This window comes from Limulus polyphemus, unplaced genomic scaffold (assembly GCF_000517525.1).
Source record: "Limulus polyphemus unplaced genomic scaffold, Limulus_polyphemus-2.1.2 Scaffold151, whole genome shotgun sequence".
Classification (NCBI taxonomy): Eukaryota; Metazoa; Arthropoda; class Merostomata; order Xiphosura; family Limulidae; genus Limulus; species Limulus polyphemus.
Window position 1 is genome coordinate 16,123 of NW_013665761.1, and position 18,143 is coordinate 34,265.

The 18,143-nt window shown below is 30.9% G+C and overlaps 1 protein-coding gene across 3 annotated transcripts in view; it reads left to right on the plus strand.

The window, feature by feature from the left end:
- The first annotated feature begins 3,252 nt into the window (after positions 1 to 3,252).
- LOC106475973 (nephrin-like) overlaps positions 3,253 to 18,143 on the plus strand; it is a 40,086-nt gene continuing 25,195 nt past the window's right edge. For 2 of the 3 annotated variants that reach the window (XM_022381089.1, XM_022381090.1), the window contains exons 1-6: positions 3,253 to 3,560; positions 6,949 to 7,059; positions 10,053 to 10,256; positions 13,623 to 13,931; positions 14,250 to 14,540; positions 17,379 to 17,666. In XM_022381089.1, coding sequence (XP_022236797.1) covers positions 3,356 to 3,560; positions 6,949 to 7,059; positions 10,053 to 10,256; positions 13,623 to 13,931; positions 14,250 to 14,540; positions 17,379 to 17,666 — 1,408 coding nt within the window. In that variant the 5' untranslated portion in view covers positions 3,253 to 3,355. The remainder of the gene's footprint in view (positions 3,561 to 6,948; positions 7,060 to 10,052; positions 10,257 to 13,622; positions 13,932 to 14,249; positions 14,541 to 17,378; positions 17,667 to 18,143) is intronic. The other variant, XM_022381085.1, reaches the window with a different exon arrangement.

Genomic DNA, 18,143 nt, shown 5'->3' on the forward strand with positions numbered 1-18,143 from the left:
TAAACAATAATGTTTTGCAATTTTTTGTTACTTGTATATATATGTTTATTTTTACATTTAAATACCTTGCAATGTTACGTTGAGCAGTCTCTAAATCAATTATGAATTAAAGTTGCCTCTTTTTTAATTATTCTTTTTGACTTAGCAGCTTTGGTAGAAAATGTATTTGCTAAGATTTGCTTTCTGATGTCCCTGTTTCTATAGATACTTCTGTTAATAACATTCATTTTCCAAAGAACTGCCGTTTTGGGGGAAGTAGACAATCCTGTTTCAAAAGTAAAACAAACTGATAGATAAAAAATATCATTAATTTTTCACATAGACTTATATGAAAAAAACTGATCTGTACAAATACAAGTTCATTTTGACAAGAAATAACAATATGTAATATTAAATTCAAATGTTAACTGACATTAGTCTCTATACGAAATATACTGGAATATCAGAAATGAAATTGCAAACACAAATGTAATATTAATTCCAGATAATAAACAATCTACCATATGAAACTTGAAATATATTTTTAATAAGCCTTACTGTTGTGATAACATTTAATGCTATTCAAAAGGAAATTGAAAAATACATATTCATATTGTAATTGGTTTCCTCAAATGTTCATGCACTCGAACATTGACAGACGTTCCGTTCGAATCGATATTAGATTTGAGAGAGAAAATTTATAGCAACTGTCAATGATAAACATCAAAACGTTAATATCAACTGACACTTTTAATTTAATTAGTCATTAAAATGTATTTGTTTGCGTTTGCAAATATGCAAAACGTAACAAAAAGTAGAGTTAGCTGTTACTATACTGTGAGTGGCATTTTCAAACACAGCTTTATATCAGTCATTTGATTTGTTTATTCTCATTCTTTCTCTTTTCATTCGCGAGTAAATATCAGGTTCAATTTATTTGTGATGTTTCTTCTTTGTTCTGTTTAGTAAACTAATACTTTGTGTGTAAAATCTGCTAATCAAATATTTTCTAATGCTCGTATTGTATTCCAAATACAGATTATCACAGCCTAATCACTGTATATATTAAATCGTTTATATTTCACAAGTTAATAGCATCATGGAAATTCCAAATTAAGTTTACAGTCTTCATATACAGACACACCCCAATTCAAGCTATAAGCATTTCGTTATGCTAGATTGCATTGTTGTTAAAACCAAAAGTTTTACAAAAGTCTTTTGTGGAAATCACATTTATATACTATGATTTCACAAACATGAGCATTTTAGTTTAATCAGTCTCAATTTATAGAAATGAGATCCGATTTTATATGTTAGTCTTCCAACCTTCTCGTAGTAACTCTGTTGTGAAAAATAACTAAGCTGGCGAACCTTTGAGGCTTTTTAGACCTAAACCAAAGACTCCTCGATAGATTATTTTCTTTGATACAATCAACATTTAGCCCTACTGATGTGAAATTTAAATCATATTACTTCAAGTATGTACCTTCACGAATTATGTCATTGAGAAAAAAGGAATATGTCTCCTCAAGGTATGTCCTCCCAGTGGATCAGCGTTAACTTTACAGTCTTACAACGCTAAAATCCGGATTCTATACACTGTGATCGACAGAGAACAGATAGTATATTGTTTATCTTTGTACTAAAACACACAATCCTCAAGCTATTTTTCAGTGACTAGAGATAATATATTTTATGGAAAAGCAGTCTAAGTATGTTAGTAGATATATATAGAAATCTTAAACAAACAACTTTCAACTTTGATACTGGCCGTTGTGCCGCTGTTATCATTTTAGTAGAGTTACTGCTATTTTTGAATGTATAAATGTGTGTATATATCTATATTCTCTAGTCTTATTTGTTTGTTTGTTTTAGCGCAAGGCTATACTATAGACTATCTACGTCAATAGTCTTAGCGTTGTAAGTCCATAAACTGACCACTGAGTTAGTGGGGAACATTCTCAAGTAACCAGGTGTAAAAATGCTCGATAGTTTATATATAACTGCTCTTTAGTAAGATCAACTGATCTATACTGTTAAAGTTGGAATTAAGTGCTGACCAAAAAAATCTAGCGAAATGACTAGAGCTTCATGTTTACTTGGCATCTTGAACTATATTTCTGCCAACCGCGGATATTGATATCAGGATTTTTAACGTTATAAGTTTTCAGACTTGCAGTTGAACCAACAGGGGCTCTTGAATTAAGCTAAATTGGCTTAAGATTAGACGAGATATTCTTTTATTGCCTATTACAGAAGAAGATATATTTTGTGAACTTGATTGCTGGGCGTTTCCAGGTGGTTGATATACCGGGACTTCGAATCACTCCTACCCTCCTCCATCCTTACCATAAAAATACGCTCTGGACTTTGGGAGCTTCTGTACACTATAGGAGTGTGACGGTCAAATCTTACTATTCGATCAGATTAGGGTAGCCCGAGAACTGACGGTGACGCTGTTGATTAGCTGTATTCAATATAGTCTGTCTTGTTGATTAGCTGTATTCACTCTAGTCTGCCCTGTTGTTAGCTGTATTTACTCTAGTGTGTCCCGTTGATTAACTGTATTCACTCTAGTATCTCCTTTTGATTAGCTGCATTCACTCTAGTCTCTCCTGTTGATTAGTTGTATTCACTCTAGTCTCTCCTGTTGATTAGCTATATTCATTCTAGTATCTCCTGTTGATTAGCTGCATTCACTCTAGTCTCTCCTGTTGATTAGCTGTATTCACTCTAGTATCTCCTGTTGATTAGCTGCATTCACTCTAGTCTCTCCTGTTGATTAACTGTATTCACTCTAGTATCTCCTTTTGATTAGCTGTATTCACTCTAGTTTGTCCTGTTCGAAATTAGGCACGGATATACGCAAATTGCTCATTGCGTAGTTTTACATGAAGTTCTGAAACAAGCAAACAAATTGTGAACTTGACAGTGCCTAATCTTTTTTTAAGACCGAATAGTAAGTAAAATAAAAATAACAGTTCCTGAACTATTCAAAAAGTTATACTATACATAAAATAAATCACAATTTTGTGAAAGTTAAGTTGATATTGATTTAGTGGCGTAATATGAACTTTACCTAAGTATTATACATGTTAAGATTTCGTGTACAAAGTTGAATAATTTATATTTTAGATAAACAAACCGGAATAAAACTATATAATTTTTATTCTGCATCTTTTACCGTGTTATATTTCTTACTTAGATATATATTATTTCTCTATTCTTTTTTTTCTCTTTTATTTTTACAGAAAAGATAGTTGGCGTTGCTGGATTCAAAGTAGCGTTACCATGTAATATCACTTCACCAGCTCCAAACGACGAACTTTTGCTTATATTATGGTACAGAGGAGACACATCCAACCCGTTATACACCATGGATGCTAGACAAGGTGTTACTAATCACTCTCGACATTCTTCAGCTGATACCTTGTATGGTAGAGCTTACTTCAGTGTTGTAGATAGACCGGCCGTACTGATCCTGGAGCCAGTCTCTGCAGGAGACGCTGGAACCTACAAATGCCGAGTAGACTTCCGAGTTGCTAGAACAAGATATTCCAAAGCGGAGTTGTCAGTAATTGGTAAAAAACTGTGAAGAAAAGTAATGTCTGAAATTTACTGAGAGAAAACGAGTATTTATTGCATTTTATTCTAACTGTAGAAAATTGCAGTGGTGGTTAATAAGGAAATTTCACAAAGCCAGTATTTCAGTACAAATTTAGTATCCTAGTAAAAAATAATAAGTACACTTTTTAATGAAGTTTGTGTTATACTAAATACACTTTGTTTTCTTCAAATAACACAATTCGTCACATAAATAATCATGTATTAAAATCATTGTTCTGTATTATTTCCGTTAGGATAATTTTTTAGGGCAAATCCACATTGGTTTATCTACTGTGTCGACCACGAGGAATTGAACCCCAAATTTTAGCGCTGTAAGTCCGTAAAATTACTGCTGACACATCGGGTCCCGTTAGGATGAATAAACGTAAAATCAGATGCAATTATTTTTCACAACGTGAAATGTATTACGACAATTAATTAATATTTTGAAAATTGTATAATAAGTTAAAACTTATAATAGAGATTTTTATCAAAAAATTTCAAATATTTCTGAGATTCTTCATTTTTGTTAGTTTCTCATTCAAGGAATTGTCTACAATGTATAACATAACATAATGTTTTGGGACAACATGAGACCTATTGGTCTATCTCAGCTGTTCCATCCTCTAAACTAATTTTTTTTTTTAAATCTTAATACAACAATCCGATCCCCCCTCCTTAAATCTTTATTTTTCATAAGACTACAATTTAAGATATTTCAGCCTCTCCTCTTATGACAGCCCCTCCATCCCAGGCACCATTCTAGTAACACTTTTCTGAATCCTTTTCAAGGTAATAGTATCTCTCTTTCACTATCTCAACATACAAGTTTATATTATGTTCATGTTATAGCATGTTCTTTTGCTATATTTGATACTAGAAATATTACATTAATTTAATTTTGAAGAGTTTTATTTTCAGTTCTTTTTAAATTGAAAATATTCCCTCTAACTTACGTGTGCATCCTTTTAACTGTTTCCATGTCTATGAAACTTTTCTGAACTTTAGTTTCGTTTGGAGTTTACTTACTGATTATAAGTATTATTTTATTAGAAGTTACAACTTTTACACTATGGAAGAATATTTTTCAAACAAGTACGACGTATGGATTACAGGTGCGATCATTCTCAAGTAAACACGTTTTAACGGTAAAGAATGCTTTAGTGAAACTTTTGTATTTAAGAATGATCACACCAATAATCGAGAGGTCGTACCTGTTTAAAAAAAACTATTCATCCTTACTGCAAAAGCTGTAACGTGTAATAAAATAATTTTGCTGAATTTTATTTCCATTTTTTCTACACCATTAATATCGAATGCATTATACAGAATTTACTAATAAACGTTCAAAACGTACGCTAGTGTGCTTCACATATTACACCCAGAACATCAACAAAACTTATGTAAACTTGTAAGTAGGTGGATAGGTGCATAGGTGGAGTTAGATCAAATATGCTGATTTTAAAAAATATAGATTTGCATATAATTAAGCTTATTCATTGATCGTCCACAAAAGCTAGATATACCAATAAACTTATGATTATTGAAAAAACATTTTTTACCGGTGGATCAGTGGTAAGTTTACGGAATTACAACGTTAAAATTTTGTGTTCGATTCCCCAAGGTAAACAGAGCGCAGATAATCCATTTTGTAGCTTTTCGCTAAAAACAACAATACAAAGAAAAATATGCAAAAATTATATTAAATTTCCACTTTTATTATATCAATCATGAGCTAAACCTTATTTGAATGAGATACTACGTGTTGCAAACATAATGAAAATTGTTCTAATATTACAATGATCACATGGTTTATAAAATACAAGCGCAATTATCCATCTTTTACGACAGTATCATACAACTCGCATTGTACAACTAACATATTATGCTAGTGTGGATATCTTTAAAATTATCCAAATGAGGGGATGAGGACGTCAAACTGCTAAGTTCAAAAGCAGTGTTGTATAAAATTAAGAAACATATTATAAAACTACTATTATAAAGTTGAGGCTGTTTTGTCAGCAGCTTTCAGAAAGCTCTACAACAAAAATGTCTGATTACCCATAATTCAAAGACTCGAATTATAATTTTTGTTAAGTTAATTGATGGTTATTTTTATTATTTTTAATATTGCAAAATAGTACCTTTCATACGTTTGTACCCTTTTTATCGACCACGATGGTATTTTAAATTCTCACCTTGCCCTGCGTCATCAATCATGTTAAAATGTTACAGTTAAACGTTAATGCGTAATAAAACATATTTATTCTTACGAAAAATCGTATTCATATCTAATATAAGTATTTAGCGAGTTATGCATAAGGAAACATATTTTGTAACCCACACACATCCTTTAACATAAAATTTCAGAAATCTTTACTTTTGTGTAACGTGTTTGTTTTAAGAAACGTAATGACTAGAATGACTTTATGAAATGTATTTACAGAGAATCTTTAATACCTGAAATACACTAAACTAAAAATTACTGGAGTATTTAAATGATAAGTTTTTCTTAACTTGCTTAACAATGAGATTGAAAATTTTTATAACCAATCAATTTATCATCATATTTGCAATTAACAATTCTTTCTTGTGCTTTCTTACAAATTTGAGATAATGATACGTCATTTAACGCGTTTTTATAAGATCTTGTTATTTTGTTCTTGTAGATAGGAATGACGCAGTGCATATTTAGCAATACATATGATAGTAATTGACACAAGGCTAACTATTTCGGAACATTGCCAGCGTAATGGCTAAGTCCTCTTCGAAATATTTAAGTTTTCGATTTCACACAAAGTTGCTTGGTACATTTCATAACACATTTCGTTCATTACGCATAATATACATATTTTAACAGTACCATTTGTAAATTGATACTTCAAGTTGTAAAATACAATAACCATTTCATAGTCTGTAAAATTAATGTCATCATTAAACCAGAATGAACCTTAAGACACCTCATATTTCAAAGTATGAAATATTTATATAAGTTCTTTGACATACCATTCTACTGTTATAACTTAATTAAGAGACTGGATGCTTATGCATAAACTTAATTATATAGTCGTATACTCTTCTAATTTATGTTAATATGCCACCCAGTAAAAGGCAGCTAACGTGTTGTATACAGTTTGCAGTGTATGAACATGCGTATGTATGTCAAGGGGTGTTTTAAAGAAGAATTCAACATTAGTAGCATGCAAGGTATTGATTTCAGTTATTCATGGAATGTTGACATGTCACACAGAAAAGTATTAAAGTTGAGCTTAATACCTGACAATATTGCATCTAACTGGTGAAAGCATAAACTTAGTTATTATATCTTATCATGCATTATAAATCATTTATCATTTTCTTCAGTTCCACCGATGAAACCTGTAATCACGGACGTAAATGGGAATGTTTTGGAAAGTCTAATAGGACCTTATAATGAAGGAGAAAGTTTGACGTTATTTTGTGAAAGCGAAGGAGGTATGTTTAGCTTTCGAGGCAGTGGAGAGTAATTCTTATCGGACTAAAACTCTTTAACACAATAAGTATAGGTGTGTGAGTGTGTATAAATGTATGTAAACATTTCATACCAGTTATGTCAACCTTATCTCATAAGGAAATATAACGTTACCTTGGCTGATATTTCTGAAGTAAATTTTTCTGACAATAAGATTATAAGTAGAAATCTCTGCGCATACAAGATAGATAAATAAAACTAAAGAACAAACTACAATTTGAGAAATAAAAATAGCAAGAAGAAGGACCCACAGAGCGATGTGGTAAACATGTGTTGTCTATGAGGCACGAGGCCTTATTTCTTTCAGTAATCTCTATAAATGAAAGCCTAAAATACATTAAGAGCAGATATGGGTATACAAACTCATGTTAAACTGCCATTCGTTATCTGCAGATAGTTGTGAAAAGATCACATGAAAACTAATAAAATCAAAATAGTTAAGTAAAAATGTAACCAGATCATTGAATTAAGGGATAATTAAAACCTACTCTCTAAAGTCAACATTTTAGACGTATATGAATAGATTAATAAAACGTAAGGTGTTTGAGATTACTACTGCTTAAAATTGAAAATACTATTTTTCTTCCAAAATTCAATTATAATAATGAAAAAAAAAAACTAATTCTGACCCCCTCCCACATTTTCCAGATCAATATGCTGTAAACGTGCACACTCAATTTTGTGAATGAACTGAAACACCAATATATGTTATCTAACATGCACGTACCAAATACAAAATATGATAGAGGCACAGGATTTGCAACAAAACAGGCATGGCGTAACTGAAGTAATATATATATATATACATGTGTGTGGGTGTGTGTGTGTGACAGTCTTATTTAAAGCTTCTATAAGTTATTATGACTTTTCAATTTGAACTAGCATAAAATATCCTCACCCCGCTGCGGGGTTCAAAGAACCCAATGTACCGATCAAACTCCTCCATTATCCACACTTGGTTCTATAGCTACCCCAAGATAAATCAACCCGTTAGGACACCTACCCGTGGTAATTCAGGAAGTGTACAAAGCTATTGAGTTGGGTATAAACATAGTTTCAAACATGATGCCTCGAACGGGGGAGGGCAACGTCATGTAGACACCCCCTCAAACCATTTCAAGTATTGGAGGAGTTCACGAACAAACAAACAAACACACAACATCAGTTAACATAGGATGGCATTCTTATAATGTATACTATTAAACAGTGCAAAAATTGTGAAAAATCGTTATGCTTAAGTCTTATACTTGTAGCATGTAACATGTAAAAGCTGAAATGAAATTGTTCAGTTTATTTCAAATGCTACAAAATTTAAGTAAAGGAAAAATTATCACAGTGAAGTAATATAGAAATATTACTAAATCCGTTAGTTCATGCGTAACGGATAAGAAAAACACTTTCTAAAACTTTGCATAAAGTTGTTTACTATTACACCATAAATATCATCAGCAATAAGAACAAAAATCAGCTTTAGCAACTGTTTGATGTACAGCATAGAGTTATTCTACTATAATAGTTTTCAAATAGTGAAGAATGTGTATCTCGCATGAATAGTTTCTGATTCTAGAAAACTTCGGTTATAAACAATAGTTAACCAATAACTGAAAATTATTCCCTGTAAGAAAGAACAGAAGAACGTATTCTGACGTTTAATAAATCGATTTGTTAACAAATAAACAGCTGCATAAAACCACAACAGAGTAAATGCCTTCATGTGCAGTTTTTCACTCATTTAGAAGAAATGTTTTGATATTATCTGGATGGGTGTAGATTAGAGAATAGAGTGTTGGACTATGAATTGGAAGGTATACAGTTCGACCTTTATAAAACTGACAATCAATTTCCTACTCTTTTATGAGTAGTTTTGTAGGTGGCGGTGCTGTTGACTGGTTGCATTTCCTATGTTCAGGTTAAAAGTAGCAAATACTTGATATTTTGTCGTTTTTCTTTTTAAACTTCACAAATGATTTGTAACTTAGATGTGGAATGTTGTAGACTTGATCACTCGTAACTATTTCAATTGGTTTTAGTTTTAATTTTTCGTTTTAAATGTATTTCGCATGAAAATCTTGTTAATAGATGTTAATCTCCAGTCTGTGTTAGTCCTACTCCATAGTAACCTTTCTTACTATATACATTTTACTTTCCTATATTTGAATTTTTATCATAGTTCTATGTATCTGTCTTTTACGTGCTATACTTTTACTTTTTTGTGTTGTTATCCGAAAAATTTACATAAATGTAGTGCTATTTAAGATAAAGAATAATTAGATAAATTAAACAGTTACATTGGCTTGACTAATACAGATTTATGAGTCGTTCAGGAACAAAGATATTTTTCTATATTTGCTACATGTGAATAAATTGCGGCCGATTAATGACTAGGGTAATAGGTCAATATTTCTTCACTACTAGAAAATGTTATCTTAAAAAAACAATAGTGCCAGATCCCACATTGCCCTACTTATGATGACTACAGAGAACAACTTCAGGGTGTACACCCATTCCAACTCGACAGTTGCTATTATCTAACAACCTATGACTTCTATTGTTCTGGTTGTTTAAGGTTTGTCTGCGTGGACAAACTTCAAAATGAACAATGTTCTTAACAATCTGTATGTAACTAGATGTATAATCAACTATATCTTTTAAAGAAATGGAATAATAAGAAATCGAAACGTCGAAAGAAATCTATTATGCGTAATGATGACACTGAACGTTTGCTGCTAGTTTAATAATACTTGTATCTGAAAAAAAAAACCCAAAAAATGGTACTTTCTAAGCACTCTCGTGACTAAATAATAGCTAAGCTCACGTATATTGTTTAATTTTACTTAATCATTGTTTATTTAAACGTCGCTGTAAAGTTTAAATTCTTAATCCATCTTTTTTTTATTTTACTGATTATTGAATTGTTTTACAACACTCTTCAACGAAAAGCAATTTCTGTTGCTAGGTGAACCTCCTTCTTCCGTCACCTGGTGGAGAGACTCGAACCTGGTGGACGAAAGTTTTCAGATTATTTCTCACTCAGTTGTCCAAAATATCATGGTAATTCCAGAATTAAAAAGAGAACATCTTATGAATACATTTACTTGCCAGGCAACCAATAACAACCAATCACAGCCTGTTTCAACGAGTGTAACGATTGATATGAATTGTGAGTAGTAAAGATTTAAGTTAATACAAAAGTATTCTATCTGAAATAAAATACCAATGTTATAAGACGCCGATATAGGGCTATAATATACTGAATTCCTTATTCTGATTTACTGTATCCAACATTATCGGAGTTACCTTCTATCTGTCTTTAGTGGTTATTACCTGGTTCGATAAACAAATATGTATAGTATAATTTTATCAACGCAAAGTACGCTCTTTTTAAGTTGCATTCAACTTTGTGTTCTACTTTTAAATACATTTATGTTCTCAATCAAAAGCGTCATTGATATGGTGGTCAATGAAAACAATTGAAATATATCTCCGATAAACCTAGACACTCCTTAATTACCTCGGGAAGCATTTTAAAACCGAAATGACAACTTGGAAAATTATATATTATCTTGAGGTTGCAAATATACATTTGTTTTGTTCTTTATAGAGCGAGCTGTAATAGCTAGATCCAGTCGAGTGATATTGATTACACATTAAGATATATTGATGACTTGGCCGTAGAAAGTAGTGCCAACATCGCTCAAATAATAGATAATATTTTCCAAGAAACTCTTTAATAGTACATGTTACAACAATCATTAATGCTGCATATAATTTAAATATACTGTACTTAACAACTAGTCCCTCTAGTTAACAGTCCTGACGATGGAGTTGAAATTTCGCTTCTGTTTCTTATAACTTATTCCCATTTAATGCTGTACCATGGGATAAATATAAGTAAACGACTTTCACCGCATATAAATTAGTCTACAGTAAATGTTTCTAATTAATGTTATATTTTTACTTACATAATGAAGCTTTTAATAAATTAATTCGTAAAACTTATAAATTGTTTTATTATGTATTTGAGTCAATGATTTTACAATGTACAACTTTTAATGATTTCTTCAGCGTTTTGTTACATTATAACACATAGATTCAGTAAGGGTGTTTACTGAATGCTTTACTGTTTGAAGAAAATATCAGTATAGAAATATCCATTACATTTACTTTTTATTATATAGTACGTTTTACATTCAGTCGACTTCTGCATTTCTCACTATATACCATGACCAATTATCTTTCTCGTTTTTTTCTGTTTATTATTAATATTTTCATTTTGAACTGATTATGTTAATAAGTTTTGTTAGCTGGTATTTGGTGCTTTCATGCTACTTCTTTAATATACTTTATGTAGCTTTGCATTTACTGTCTTCTTCAGAGAAGGTCCAAGTAAAAAACAAGGCCAACAAAAGAAAGATAAAAAAGACAACATATTGTGGTTAACGAAGAAGCTGCTGAATTTTTTGTTTGTTCTTTATAGATGAACACACATAGAAATAAGGAGTGAGATATGGTTTTTAACAAATATCAGAATATATAAACTAAAATATATTTCCCAGCAAACGAAAAAAGATATGAACTTAAAATAAAATAAGTTCATCGTAGAATTTAAAACAATTAATTTTAAAGTATTAATAACATAACATTTGCTTGAGAGAACTGGTTAAGTAAGCTGGGAATATTAATATATTTTTCAAAATACCTTTAAGCCTTATAAACAACTACAGCGTTTTATATATATATATATATATATTAATCCTTTTTCTGAGACTTACCCAAGTATGTGTTTATCTAATTTTGTTCCAGTTATTGGTTTTAGATTGACTTGCCTTGCATTTTATAAGTTTTGCCAGAAAAAATAACTTGACTACCTAAATTTAGTCTTATCTATTTTAAATCGATAATGTTTAATTTAATGCATTCGTTCTGAACGTTTCATAATTTGTTTATATTTTCACTACGTAATGGATGGCTATTCATATTTTATTATGTACTTTTTACTATTTTTTTTATTATATATATATATATATATAGATATGTATATTTATTTTTACAACTTTGTCTCGTTTATGAATACAAGAAATCACTCTCTTATTCAAGGTGGGAGGTTTAAAAAAATCTTGTATATTAAAACTGCACAGTATACAGCGTAGAGGTATTTCAAATATTGCTTGAAAATGTCTTTCCAGTTTTTAATATCATGAAAACAACAGTTTTGTTAAATCTAAAAAATATGGTAGAGGCGAGAAAAAGAATGAAAACCTAGAAAACAAACAAACAAAACAGCTTTCATTGCAAAATATACATATATTGCATAAGGTTGAGTGACATAAATTTAAAACCTTTTAATGTGCCAAACAGGATTGTATATAAAACTTTTTACATAGGAACAATATATGCCACTTTTTATAACTCATGCATCAAGAAGTTATAGCGTAATACATCTATTATGTAATACTATCACTAAAGTAAGAAATATATATATATATATAAGGCACCAGCTGCACGGTAACGTATAGTAGCTGAAAGTCACTGCGAAACTGATTATATTAAGGATTAAAATCCGTCAAGCCTGTAGGCCTATTTAACTACGTCAGAATATATGTTAAAGAAAACAGCGCTCAATTCGCATTTTCACTTTGAATAAATGCTCTACATCTTAGTTTCATGATGAAGCATATATTATCACAAGAAATGTTTCACCTTAAGTTTTAAACAAATTATTCGCTTTTTTATGTTTTAAAGTACATTATACAGGAACTGAAAATAAAAACTACGGAATACATTTCCAAATTCGAAAAAAAATTTAAAAAACAACAACAAACAAACACGTTGAACTTTTCTTGCAATTAGTTGGGCAATTGAAACTTTATATAGCTTATGCAATTACTACGCATTTTTGTTACAATAAACTATTTGAAACATCCGTGTTTCAAACACAGGTATCCATGTTTCTTATCGAACAGAATTAAATTACTTTTACAGCATTCTGTAGTATTTAGGAAATAGCATCTTTATATAAAAACTAATTATCAATGATAATGAATCAAATGTTTCATTACTTCATCTCTTGTTAAGTAATAACAACATAAGATGTACACAATGACATCTACCGGATATCTTAACTTATATATTACTTTTACTTCTCCTTAAGTTGTGGCAAAAGTTTTAGTTTAGTTGTCGGAGTGTTTCTAATATCTGAAAAAAAGTATCTTTGTTTAGACATTTATATCTAAGTTAGTTATTTGATAGACCCACTTATATTTTTAGGTGACCCCGTACAAACATTGAATTTTATTAAAATTGTTTATCATTATTTCTGAAGAGTTATGTCCTATTTTCATTGGTTTCCTATGTCTTTTCATTTACCATTAAAATTAGTCTAGGTTTTAGAGTTATAGCATTTTATGTATATAACAGAGCATGTTTGTTTTATCACTACTGTGTGTTTTTTAAATTGTTTTATTTTGCTTTTTTTTGTTAAACCGGTAAGATTGTGTCACTTACTGTTTCCGGTTTAAATACACAGTCAAGCCTCTTGGTGTGTGGATTGACAACAACAATCGACCACTATCCGCTGAGAAACCGAGCAAACTGGTTTGTCATGGAACAGGCTCGCGCCCTATTGCGCAGTTATCTTGGTGGATTGGAGGGAAAAAACTTCAGAGTGCCAAAAAGCGATCTTCGTTCGACGCGAATCACATTGGTAACAAGACCACCAGTGTTCTTATTATCAAACCTAACATAGACGACAACGGAAAGTACTTATCATGCAGGGCTGAAAATCCATTAATCCCGGGAAGTGCAGTAGAAAGCGGTTGGAAGTTGGATGTTCATTGTGAGACCACTTCACTTACGTATATTTCCTGATAAAAGTGTTTGTTATTTTTGATAGCTCTATGTCATGCAATATAACTACGTGCAATCGAAAATGCGTTGGTATTATAAATACGTATATTTCTATTGGATGTTGATAAATTCATATCAGTATAATTATGTATATATATATATATATATATATATCAAATATTACAGCAAATACTTCATTAAAAAATTATAATATTAAGTGCAATGTAAATGTAAGAAACGGTTCTTTATATATTTCTATTTAGCTTAGAGAGAGAAAAAAGCAATCTAAAATACTCTTATGTTCTAGACATCCCTCAACTTAGTCTTCGACTTGGAAGCAAGCTACGTCACAGTCATATTCAAGAAGATAATGATGTCTACCTGGACTGTACTATTCAAGCCAACCCTCCAGCGTCTGAAATAGTTTGGAAATTTGAAGGTAGTGAGCTTAGCGCCAATTCTTCGCTAGGGATTATAATCAGCAATCAATCTTTAGTGTTACAGAAAGTTAAGCAGAGAAACAGAGGAGATTATACCTGTTTAGCATCCAACAGTGAAGGAAGAGGAGAGAGCAATATACTATTTCTCAGAGTACAGTGTAAGCAATCAACTTAATATACTCTATAAAATCTTTGGATATGTTTCCAGAGAAATCGATACCTGTAGCTTTCCTTTTAATCCTATTCTTTATTTTCCATCACCATTTACTCTAAAAAAGTTTGAATGGTCCATCTTTGTTCAAGGGCGTGTATGGACAATCACCCAATGGTCCATCTTTGTTCAAGGGTGTGTGTGTGAGCAATCATCCATAATGATTTTCTAACGCTAGTGTTACCGACAAGCAATTTTCTAAATGCCATTTTCTTAATATAAAATGTTCTTTCCGTGTCTTATACTTTGTTGTTGACTAGCTTTTGTTCAATTATACAAGTCTTCTTATCAATGAAGCTTAAAATTTCATATACAATCAAAATATCTTATATGTTTAAAGCACAGTATTTTCTCGCTGTTTGTACACTATTGTATTACTATTACTATTGTATGTGTGGCTTATTTTTAATGTGATCTTATCACCTGTAAATATATTACATTAGTCGCTTTGTAATCAATCCACGATAATGATATTAATAGTTTTCGTTGAATATGAAATTCAGAAAAATTATCATTTGCTTAAAAGAAATTAAATAAAGAAAAACCAATTTTTGACGCATGACATTAATATTTAAATAGTTTACCAACATTGAGTTCGATGGTCCCAACGACCACGCAAAGGTTACAGATGTTATCCTGTAATTCGTGTATTAAGTATTATATACTTGTGTAACTGGTAGTCACAACGATAATGATATTAGAGCTTACAAGTGACTTTCGACTTTAAACAAAAGCATTTCTCAGCTAATTAGTAAAAAATAAAAAAATAATTATAGATGTCATAAAATTACGAATCAAATAGTAGTCACAAGTGACTTAAAGTTCTACAATTTTCGTTCCGGAAAGTTATCTAGTTTAAACTAAAGGGTTTCTTGATAGTTTGCTCATTATACCAGCTTAGATAAAACATATTGTTTTTGAAGAATATTATGCATCATATAAAAACTATTTTCTTTGTCTTCCACTGAATATGGAATAATCATAGAGTGTTTTCGTGTTAATAAAGAGTTTTCAGAGAATATACGTGTGTTAATACTCAAAATTTAGAAAAAAAAATGATTATTTCAACAACTAAGGTAATTAAACGTCTTTTCCCTGGAATATCGTACGAATAATGGACTTTTAAAAGTCTATGGTTGTAGTTGCTTACTAAAATAATATATTCCACAAACACAATGCTTGAAGGTATACGTGAGAAATATTAGCACGTATATATATATATATGTTAAGATTATTGTCTACTTTATTTCATATTTTACATAACTTAGCGTATCGTCTCTAACAATGCTCACAACAAAAGTCAGGCTATAAATTAATTGGTTGCTACAAGTTTACTAGCTTTCAACGAAACATAAAGTAATATTTTGATGATCGCTAGAGATATACTAATCAAAAGTAACACCAAATATGTCACTCGTGTGAAAACACGAATATCCTGAGTGAATATAATCTGTATGATAATACACGCCACCTCTGTAACAAAACGTGTAAGCTATGCAATAACATGTGTTAGCGCGTATTTCTTGGCTGATAATGCATACTACATGTGTAATAACGTGTTACCTTTATTTATGAGAACGAGTCTAGTCAGTATAATAACGTGTGAATAGTGGCCTGCATAGCGACTTCTTCAGATCAAAATATCATGTTGAATTGTATCAAAATTACAGGAACGATGTTTAAATCGATGTTATAAACTCTTCGTTAAACTCCAAACTTTCATGATCCATTCCCTTTCTCTTTTCACTATGGAATTGCCAAAATATTAAAATCTATTTTGTGCTAGTGTAAACCAAATGTTTGACTAGATTTTGAACTTTCTAGAGATGCTACTAGATTAACCGGTTTTCAGAAGCGAAAATCACTCATGTAGACACATTAATTGCAAGCATGGCGTGTTTCCGAATCTGATAATTTCACACAAAGAGTGTTCTTAGATTATAATTAATTCGCGCTCACCCTTGACGTAATAGCTCAGGTACGTACTGTTTTAAAATAATTAGTACATTATGTTTCCTGTCAAAAACAACGTAATAAATTGGGTCTTTAATCTTGTATTTAAGCAAACGTAAATATACTTGATGCCAACATAACATTTTTCTGTTTAAAATTATGTTTATAATGTATTATATACAATATATTTCATATGAAATATATTTTGATTGCTGAAATACTTAAACCGACAAAAACCAGACATGTCCAAAATACTAACACAAAGAATATAGAGAAATCTATAAGTTACTTGCTACTACAGGCTTATTTTTGATTGCTGAAATACTTAAACCGACAATACCAGACATGTCTAAAATACTAACACAAAGAGTATAAAGAAATCTATAAGTTACTTGCTACTACAGGCTTATCCAAAAGTGAATATATTGATTTACATAATATGCTCTAGGCTGGACTGTAGCACTTCTGTTAATTTTCGTGAAAGGTTATTATAGTCAGTTATAACGATATCCAACAAGCTGATTGAGGAAACAATACATAATACATTGGACAAATATATAAGTACATATACATATATTTAAATTATTTTACCTCTCGTTGACTCAGCTATAAGTCTGAAGTCCTATAAAGCTTAAAAATCTGGTTTCGATACCCGCGGATGACAGATCACAGATAGTCCATTGTTTAGCTTTGCGCTTAAAAACAAACAAAAACTGTATTTTTTTATTCACCAATTATTGTACAGTATTCACTTGTCATTCTAACTTTAAAACAATATTTAGCTTCGTTTAAGTTTGTAGTTTTATAATTCATACTTCTATCTTCCATTTAGATAAACCACGGTGCAACAGAAGACAGCGGCTTCTCTACGGAACAGCAAGGAACGAACCTGTTAAAGTATCTTGTGAGGTTGACTCCGACCCAGCTAGTGTGAAGTTTCATTGGCAGTTTAATAATTCAGGACATGTAGTTGATATCACGGACTATAATTCTGAAAAATCTAAAAGCGTCGCATTCTATACTCCCAGAACCCAGTACGATTACGGCTCACTACTATGTTGGGCAACAAATTCCGCCGGTTTGCAAGATATCCCATGTGTATTTAGCATAATACCTGCGGGTAAGCCGGTGTCAGCTTGATTATATTTCTTTTACATTTTAGAATTTTGTTTTGTTAAGCTTAACCATCTGGCTTGTCACTTCGGAAACTGGGTATTATATTTCCCAGTTCTGAAATGTGAGTAGTGTTCAGAAAAACCTAGACTGGGTTACTTTAAAACATGTTGGTTCTTACAGTTTTCTTGTAAATACAAAACTTTAAATTGACATAACATTATCCTTCCAGTTCCAAAAACTTTCACAACCGATGGTATTTCTTTTAATGGTTATTAATATGTAATCATTTCTGATTTTTCTATAACTTTGTAATGTTATTATTTTGTCTGATAAACTAACCATTCTTATCAGAGTACAAAATATACAAGCTACGAATAGGATGATAATCTGACAAGGTAATCAGAACATAATTCCAAAAGAACTTTTTTTTTTCCAAATCCTCCACATGTGCGATAAATAAACATATTCAAATTGTTCACCT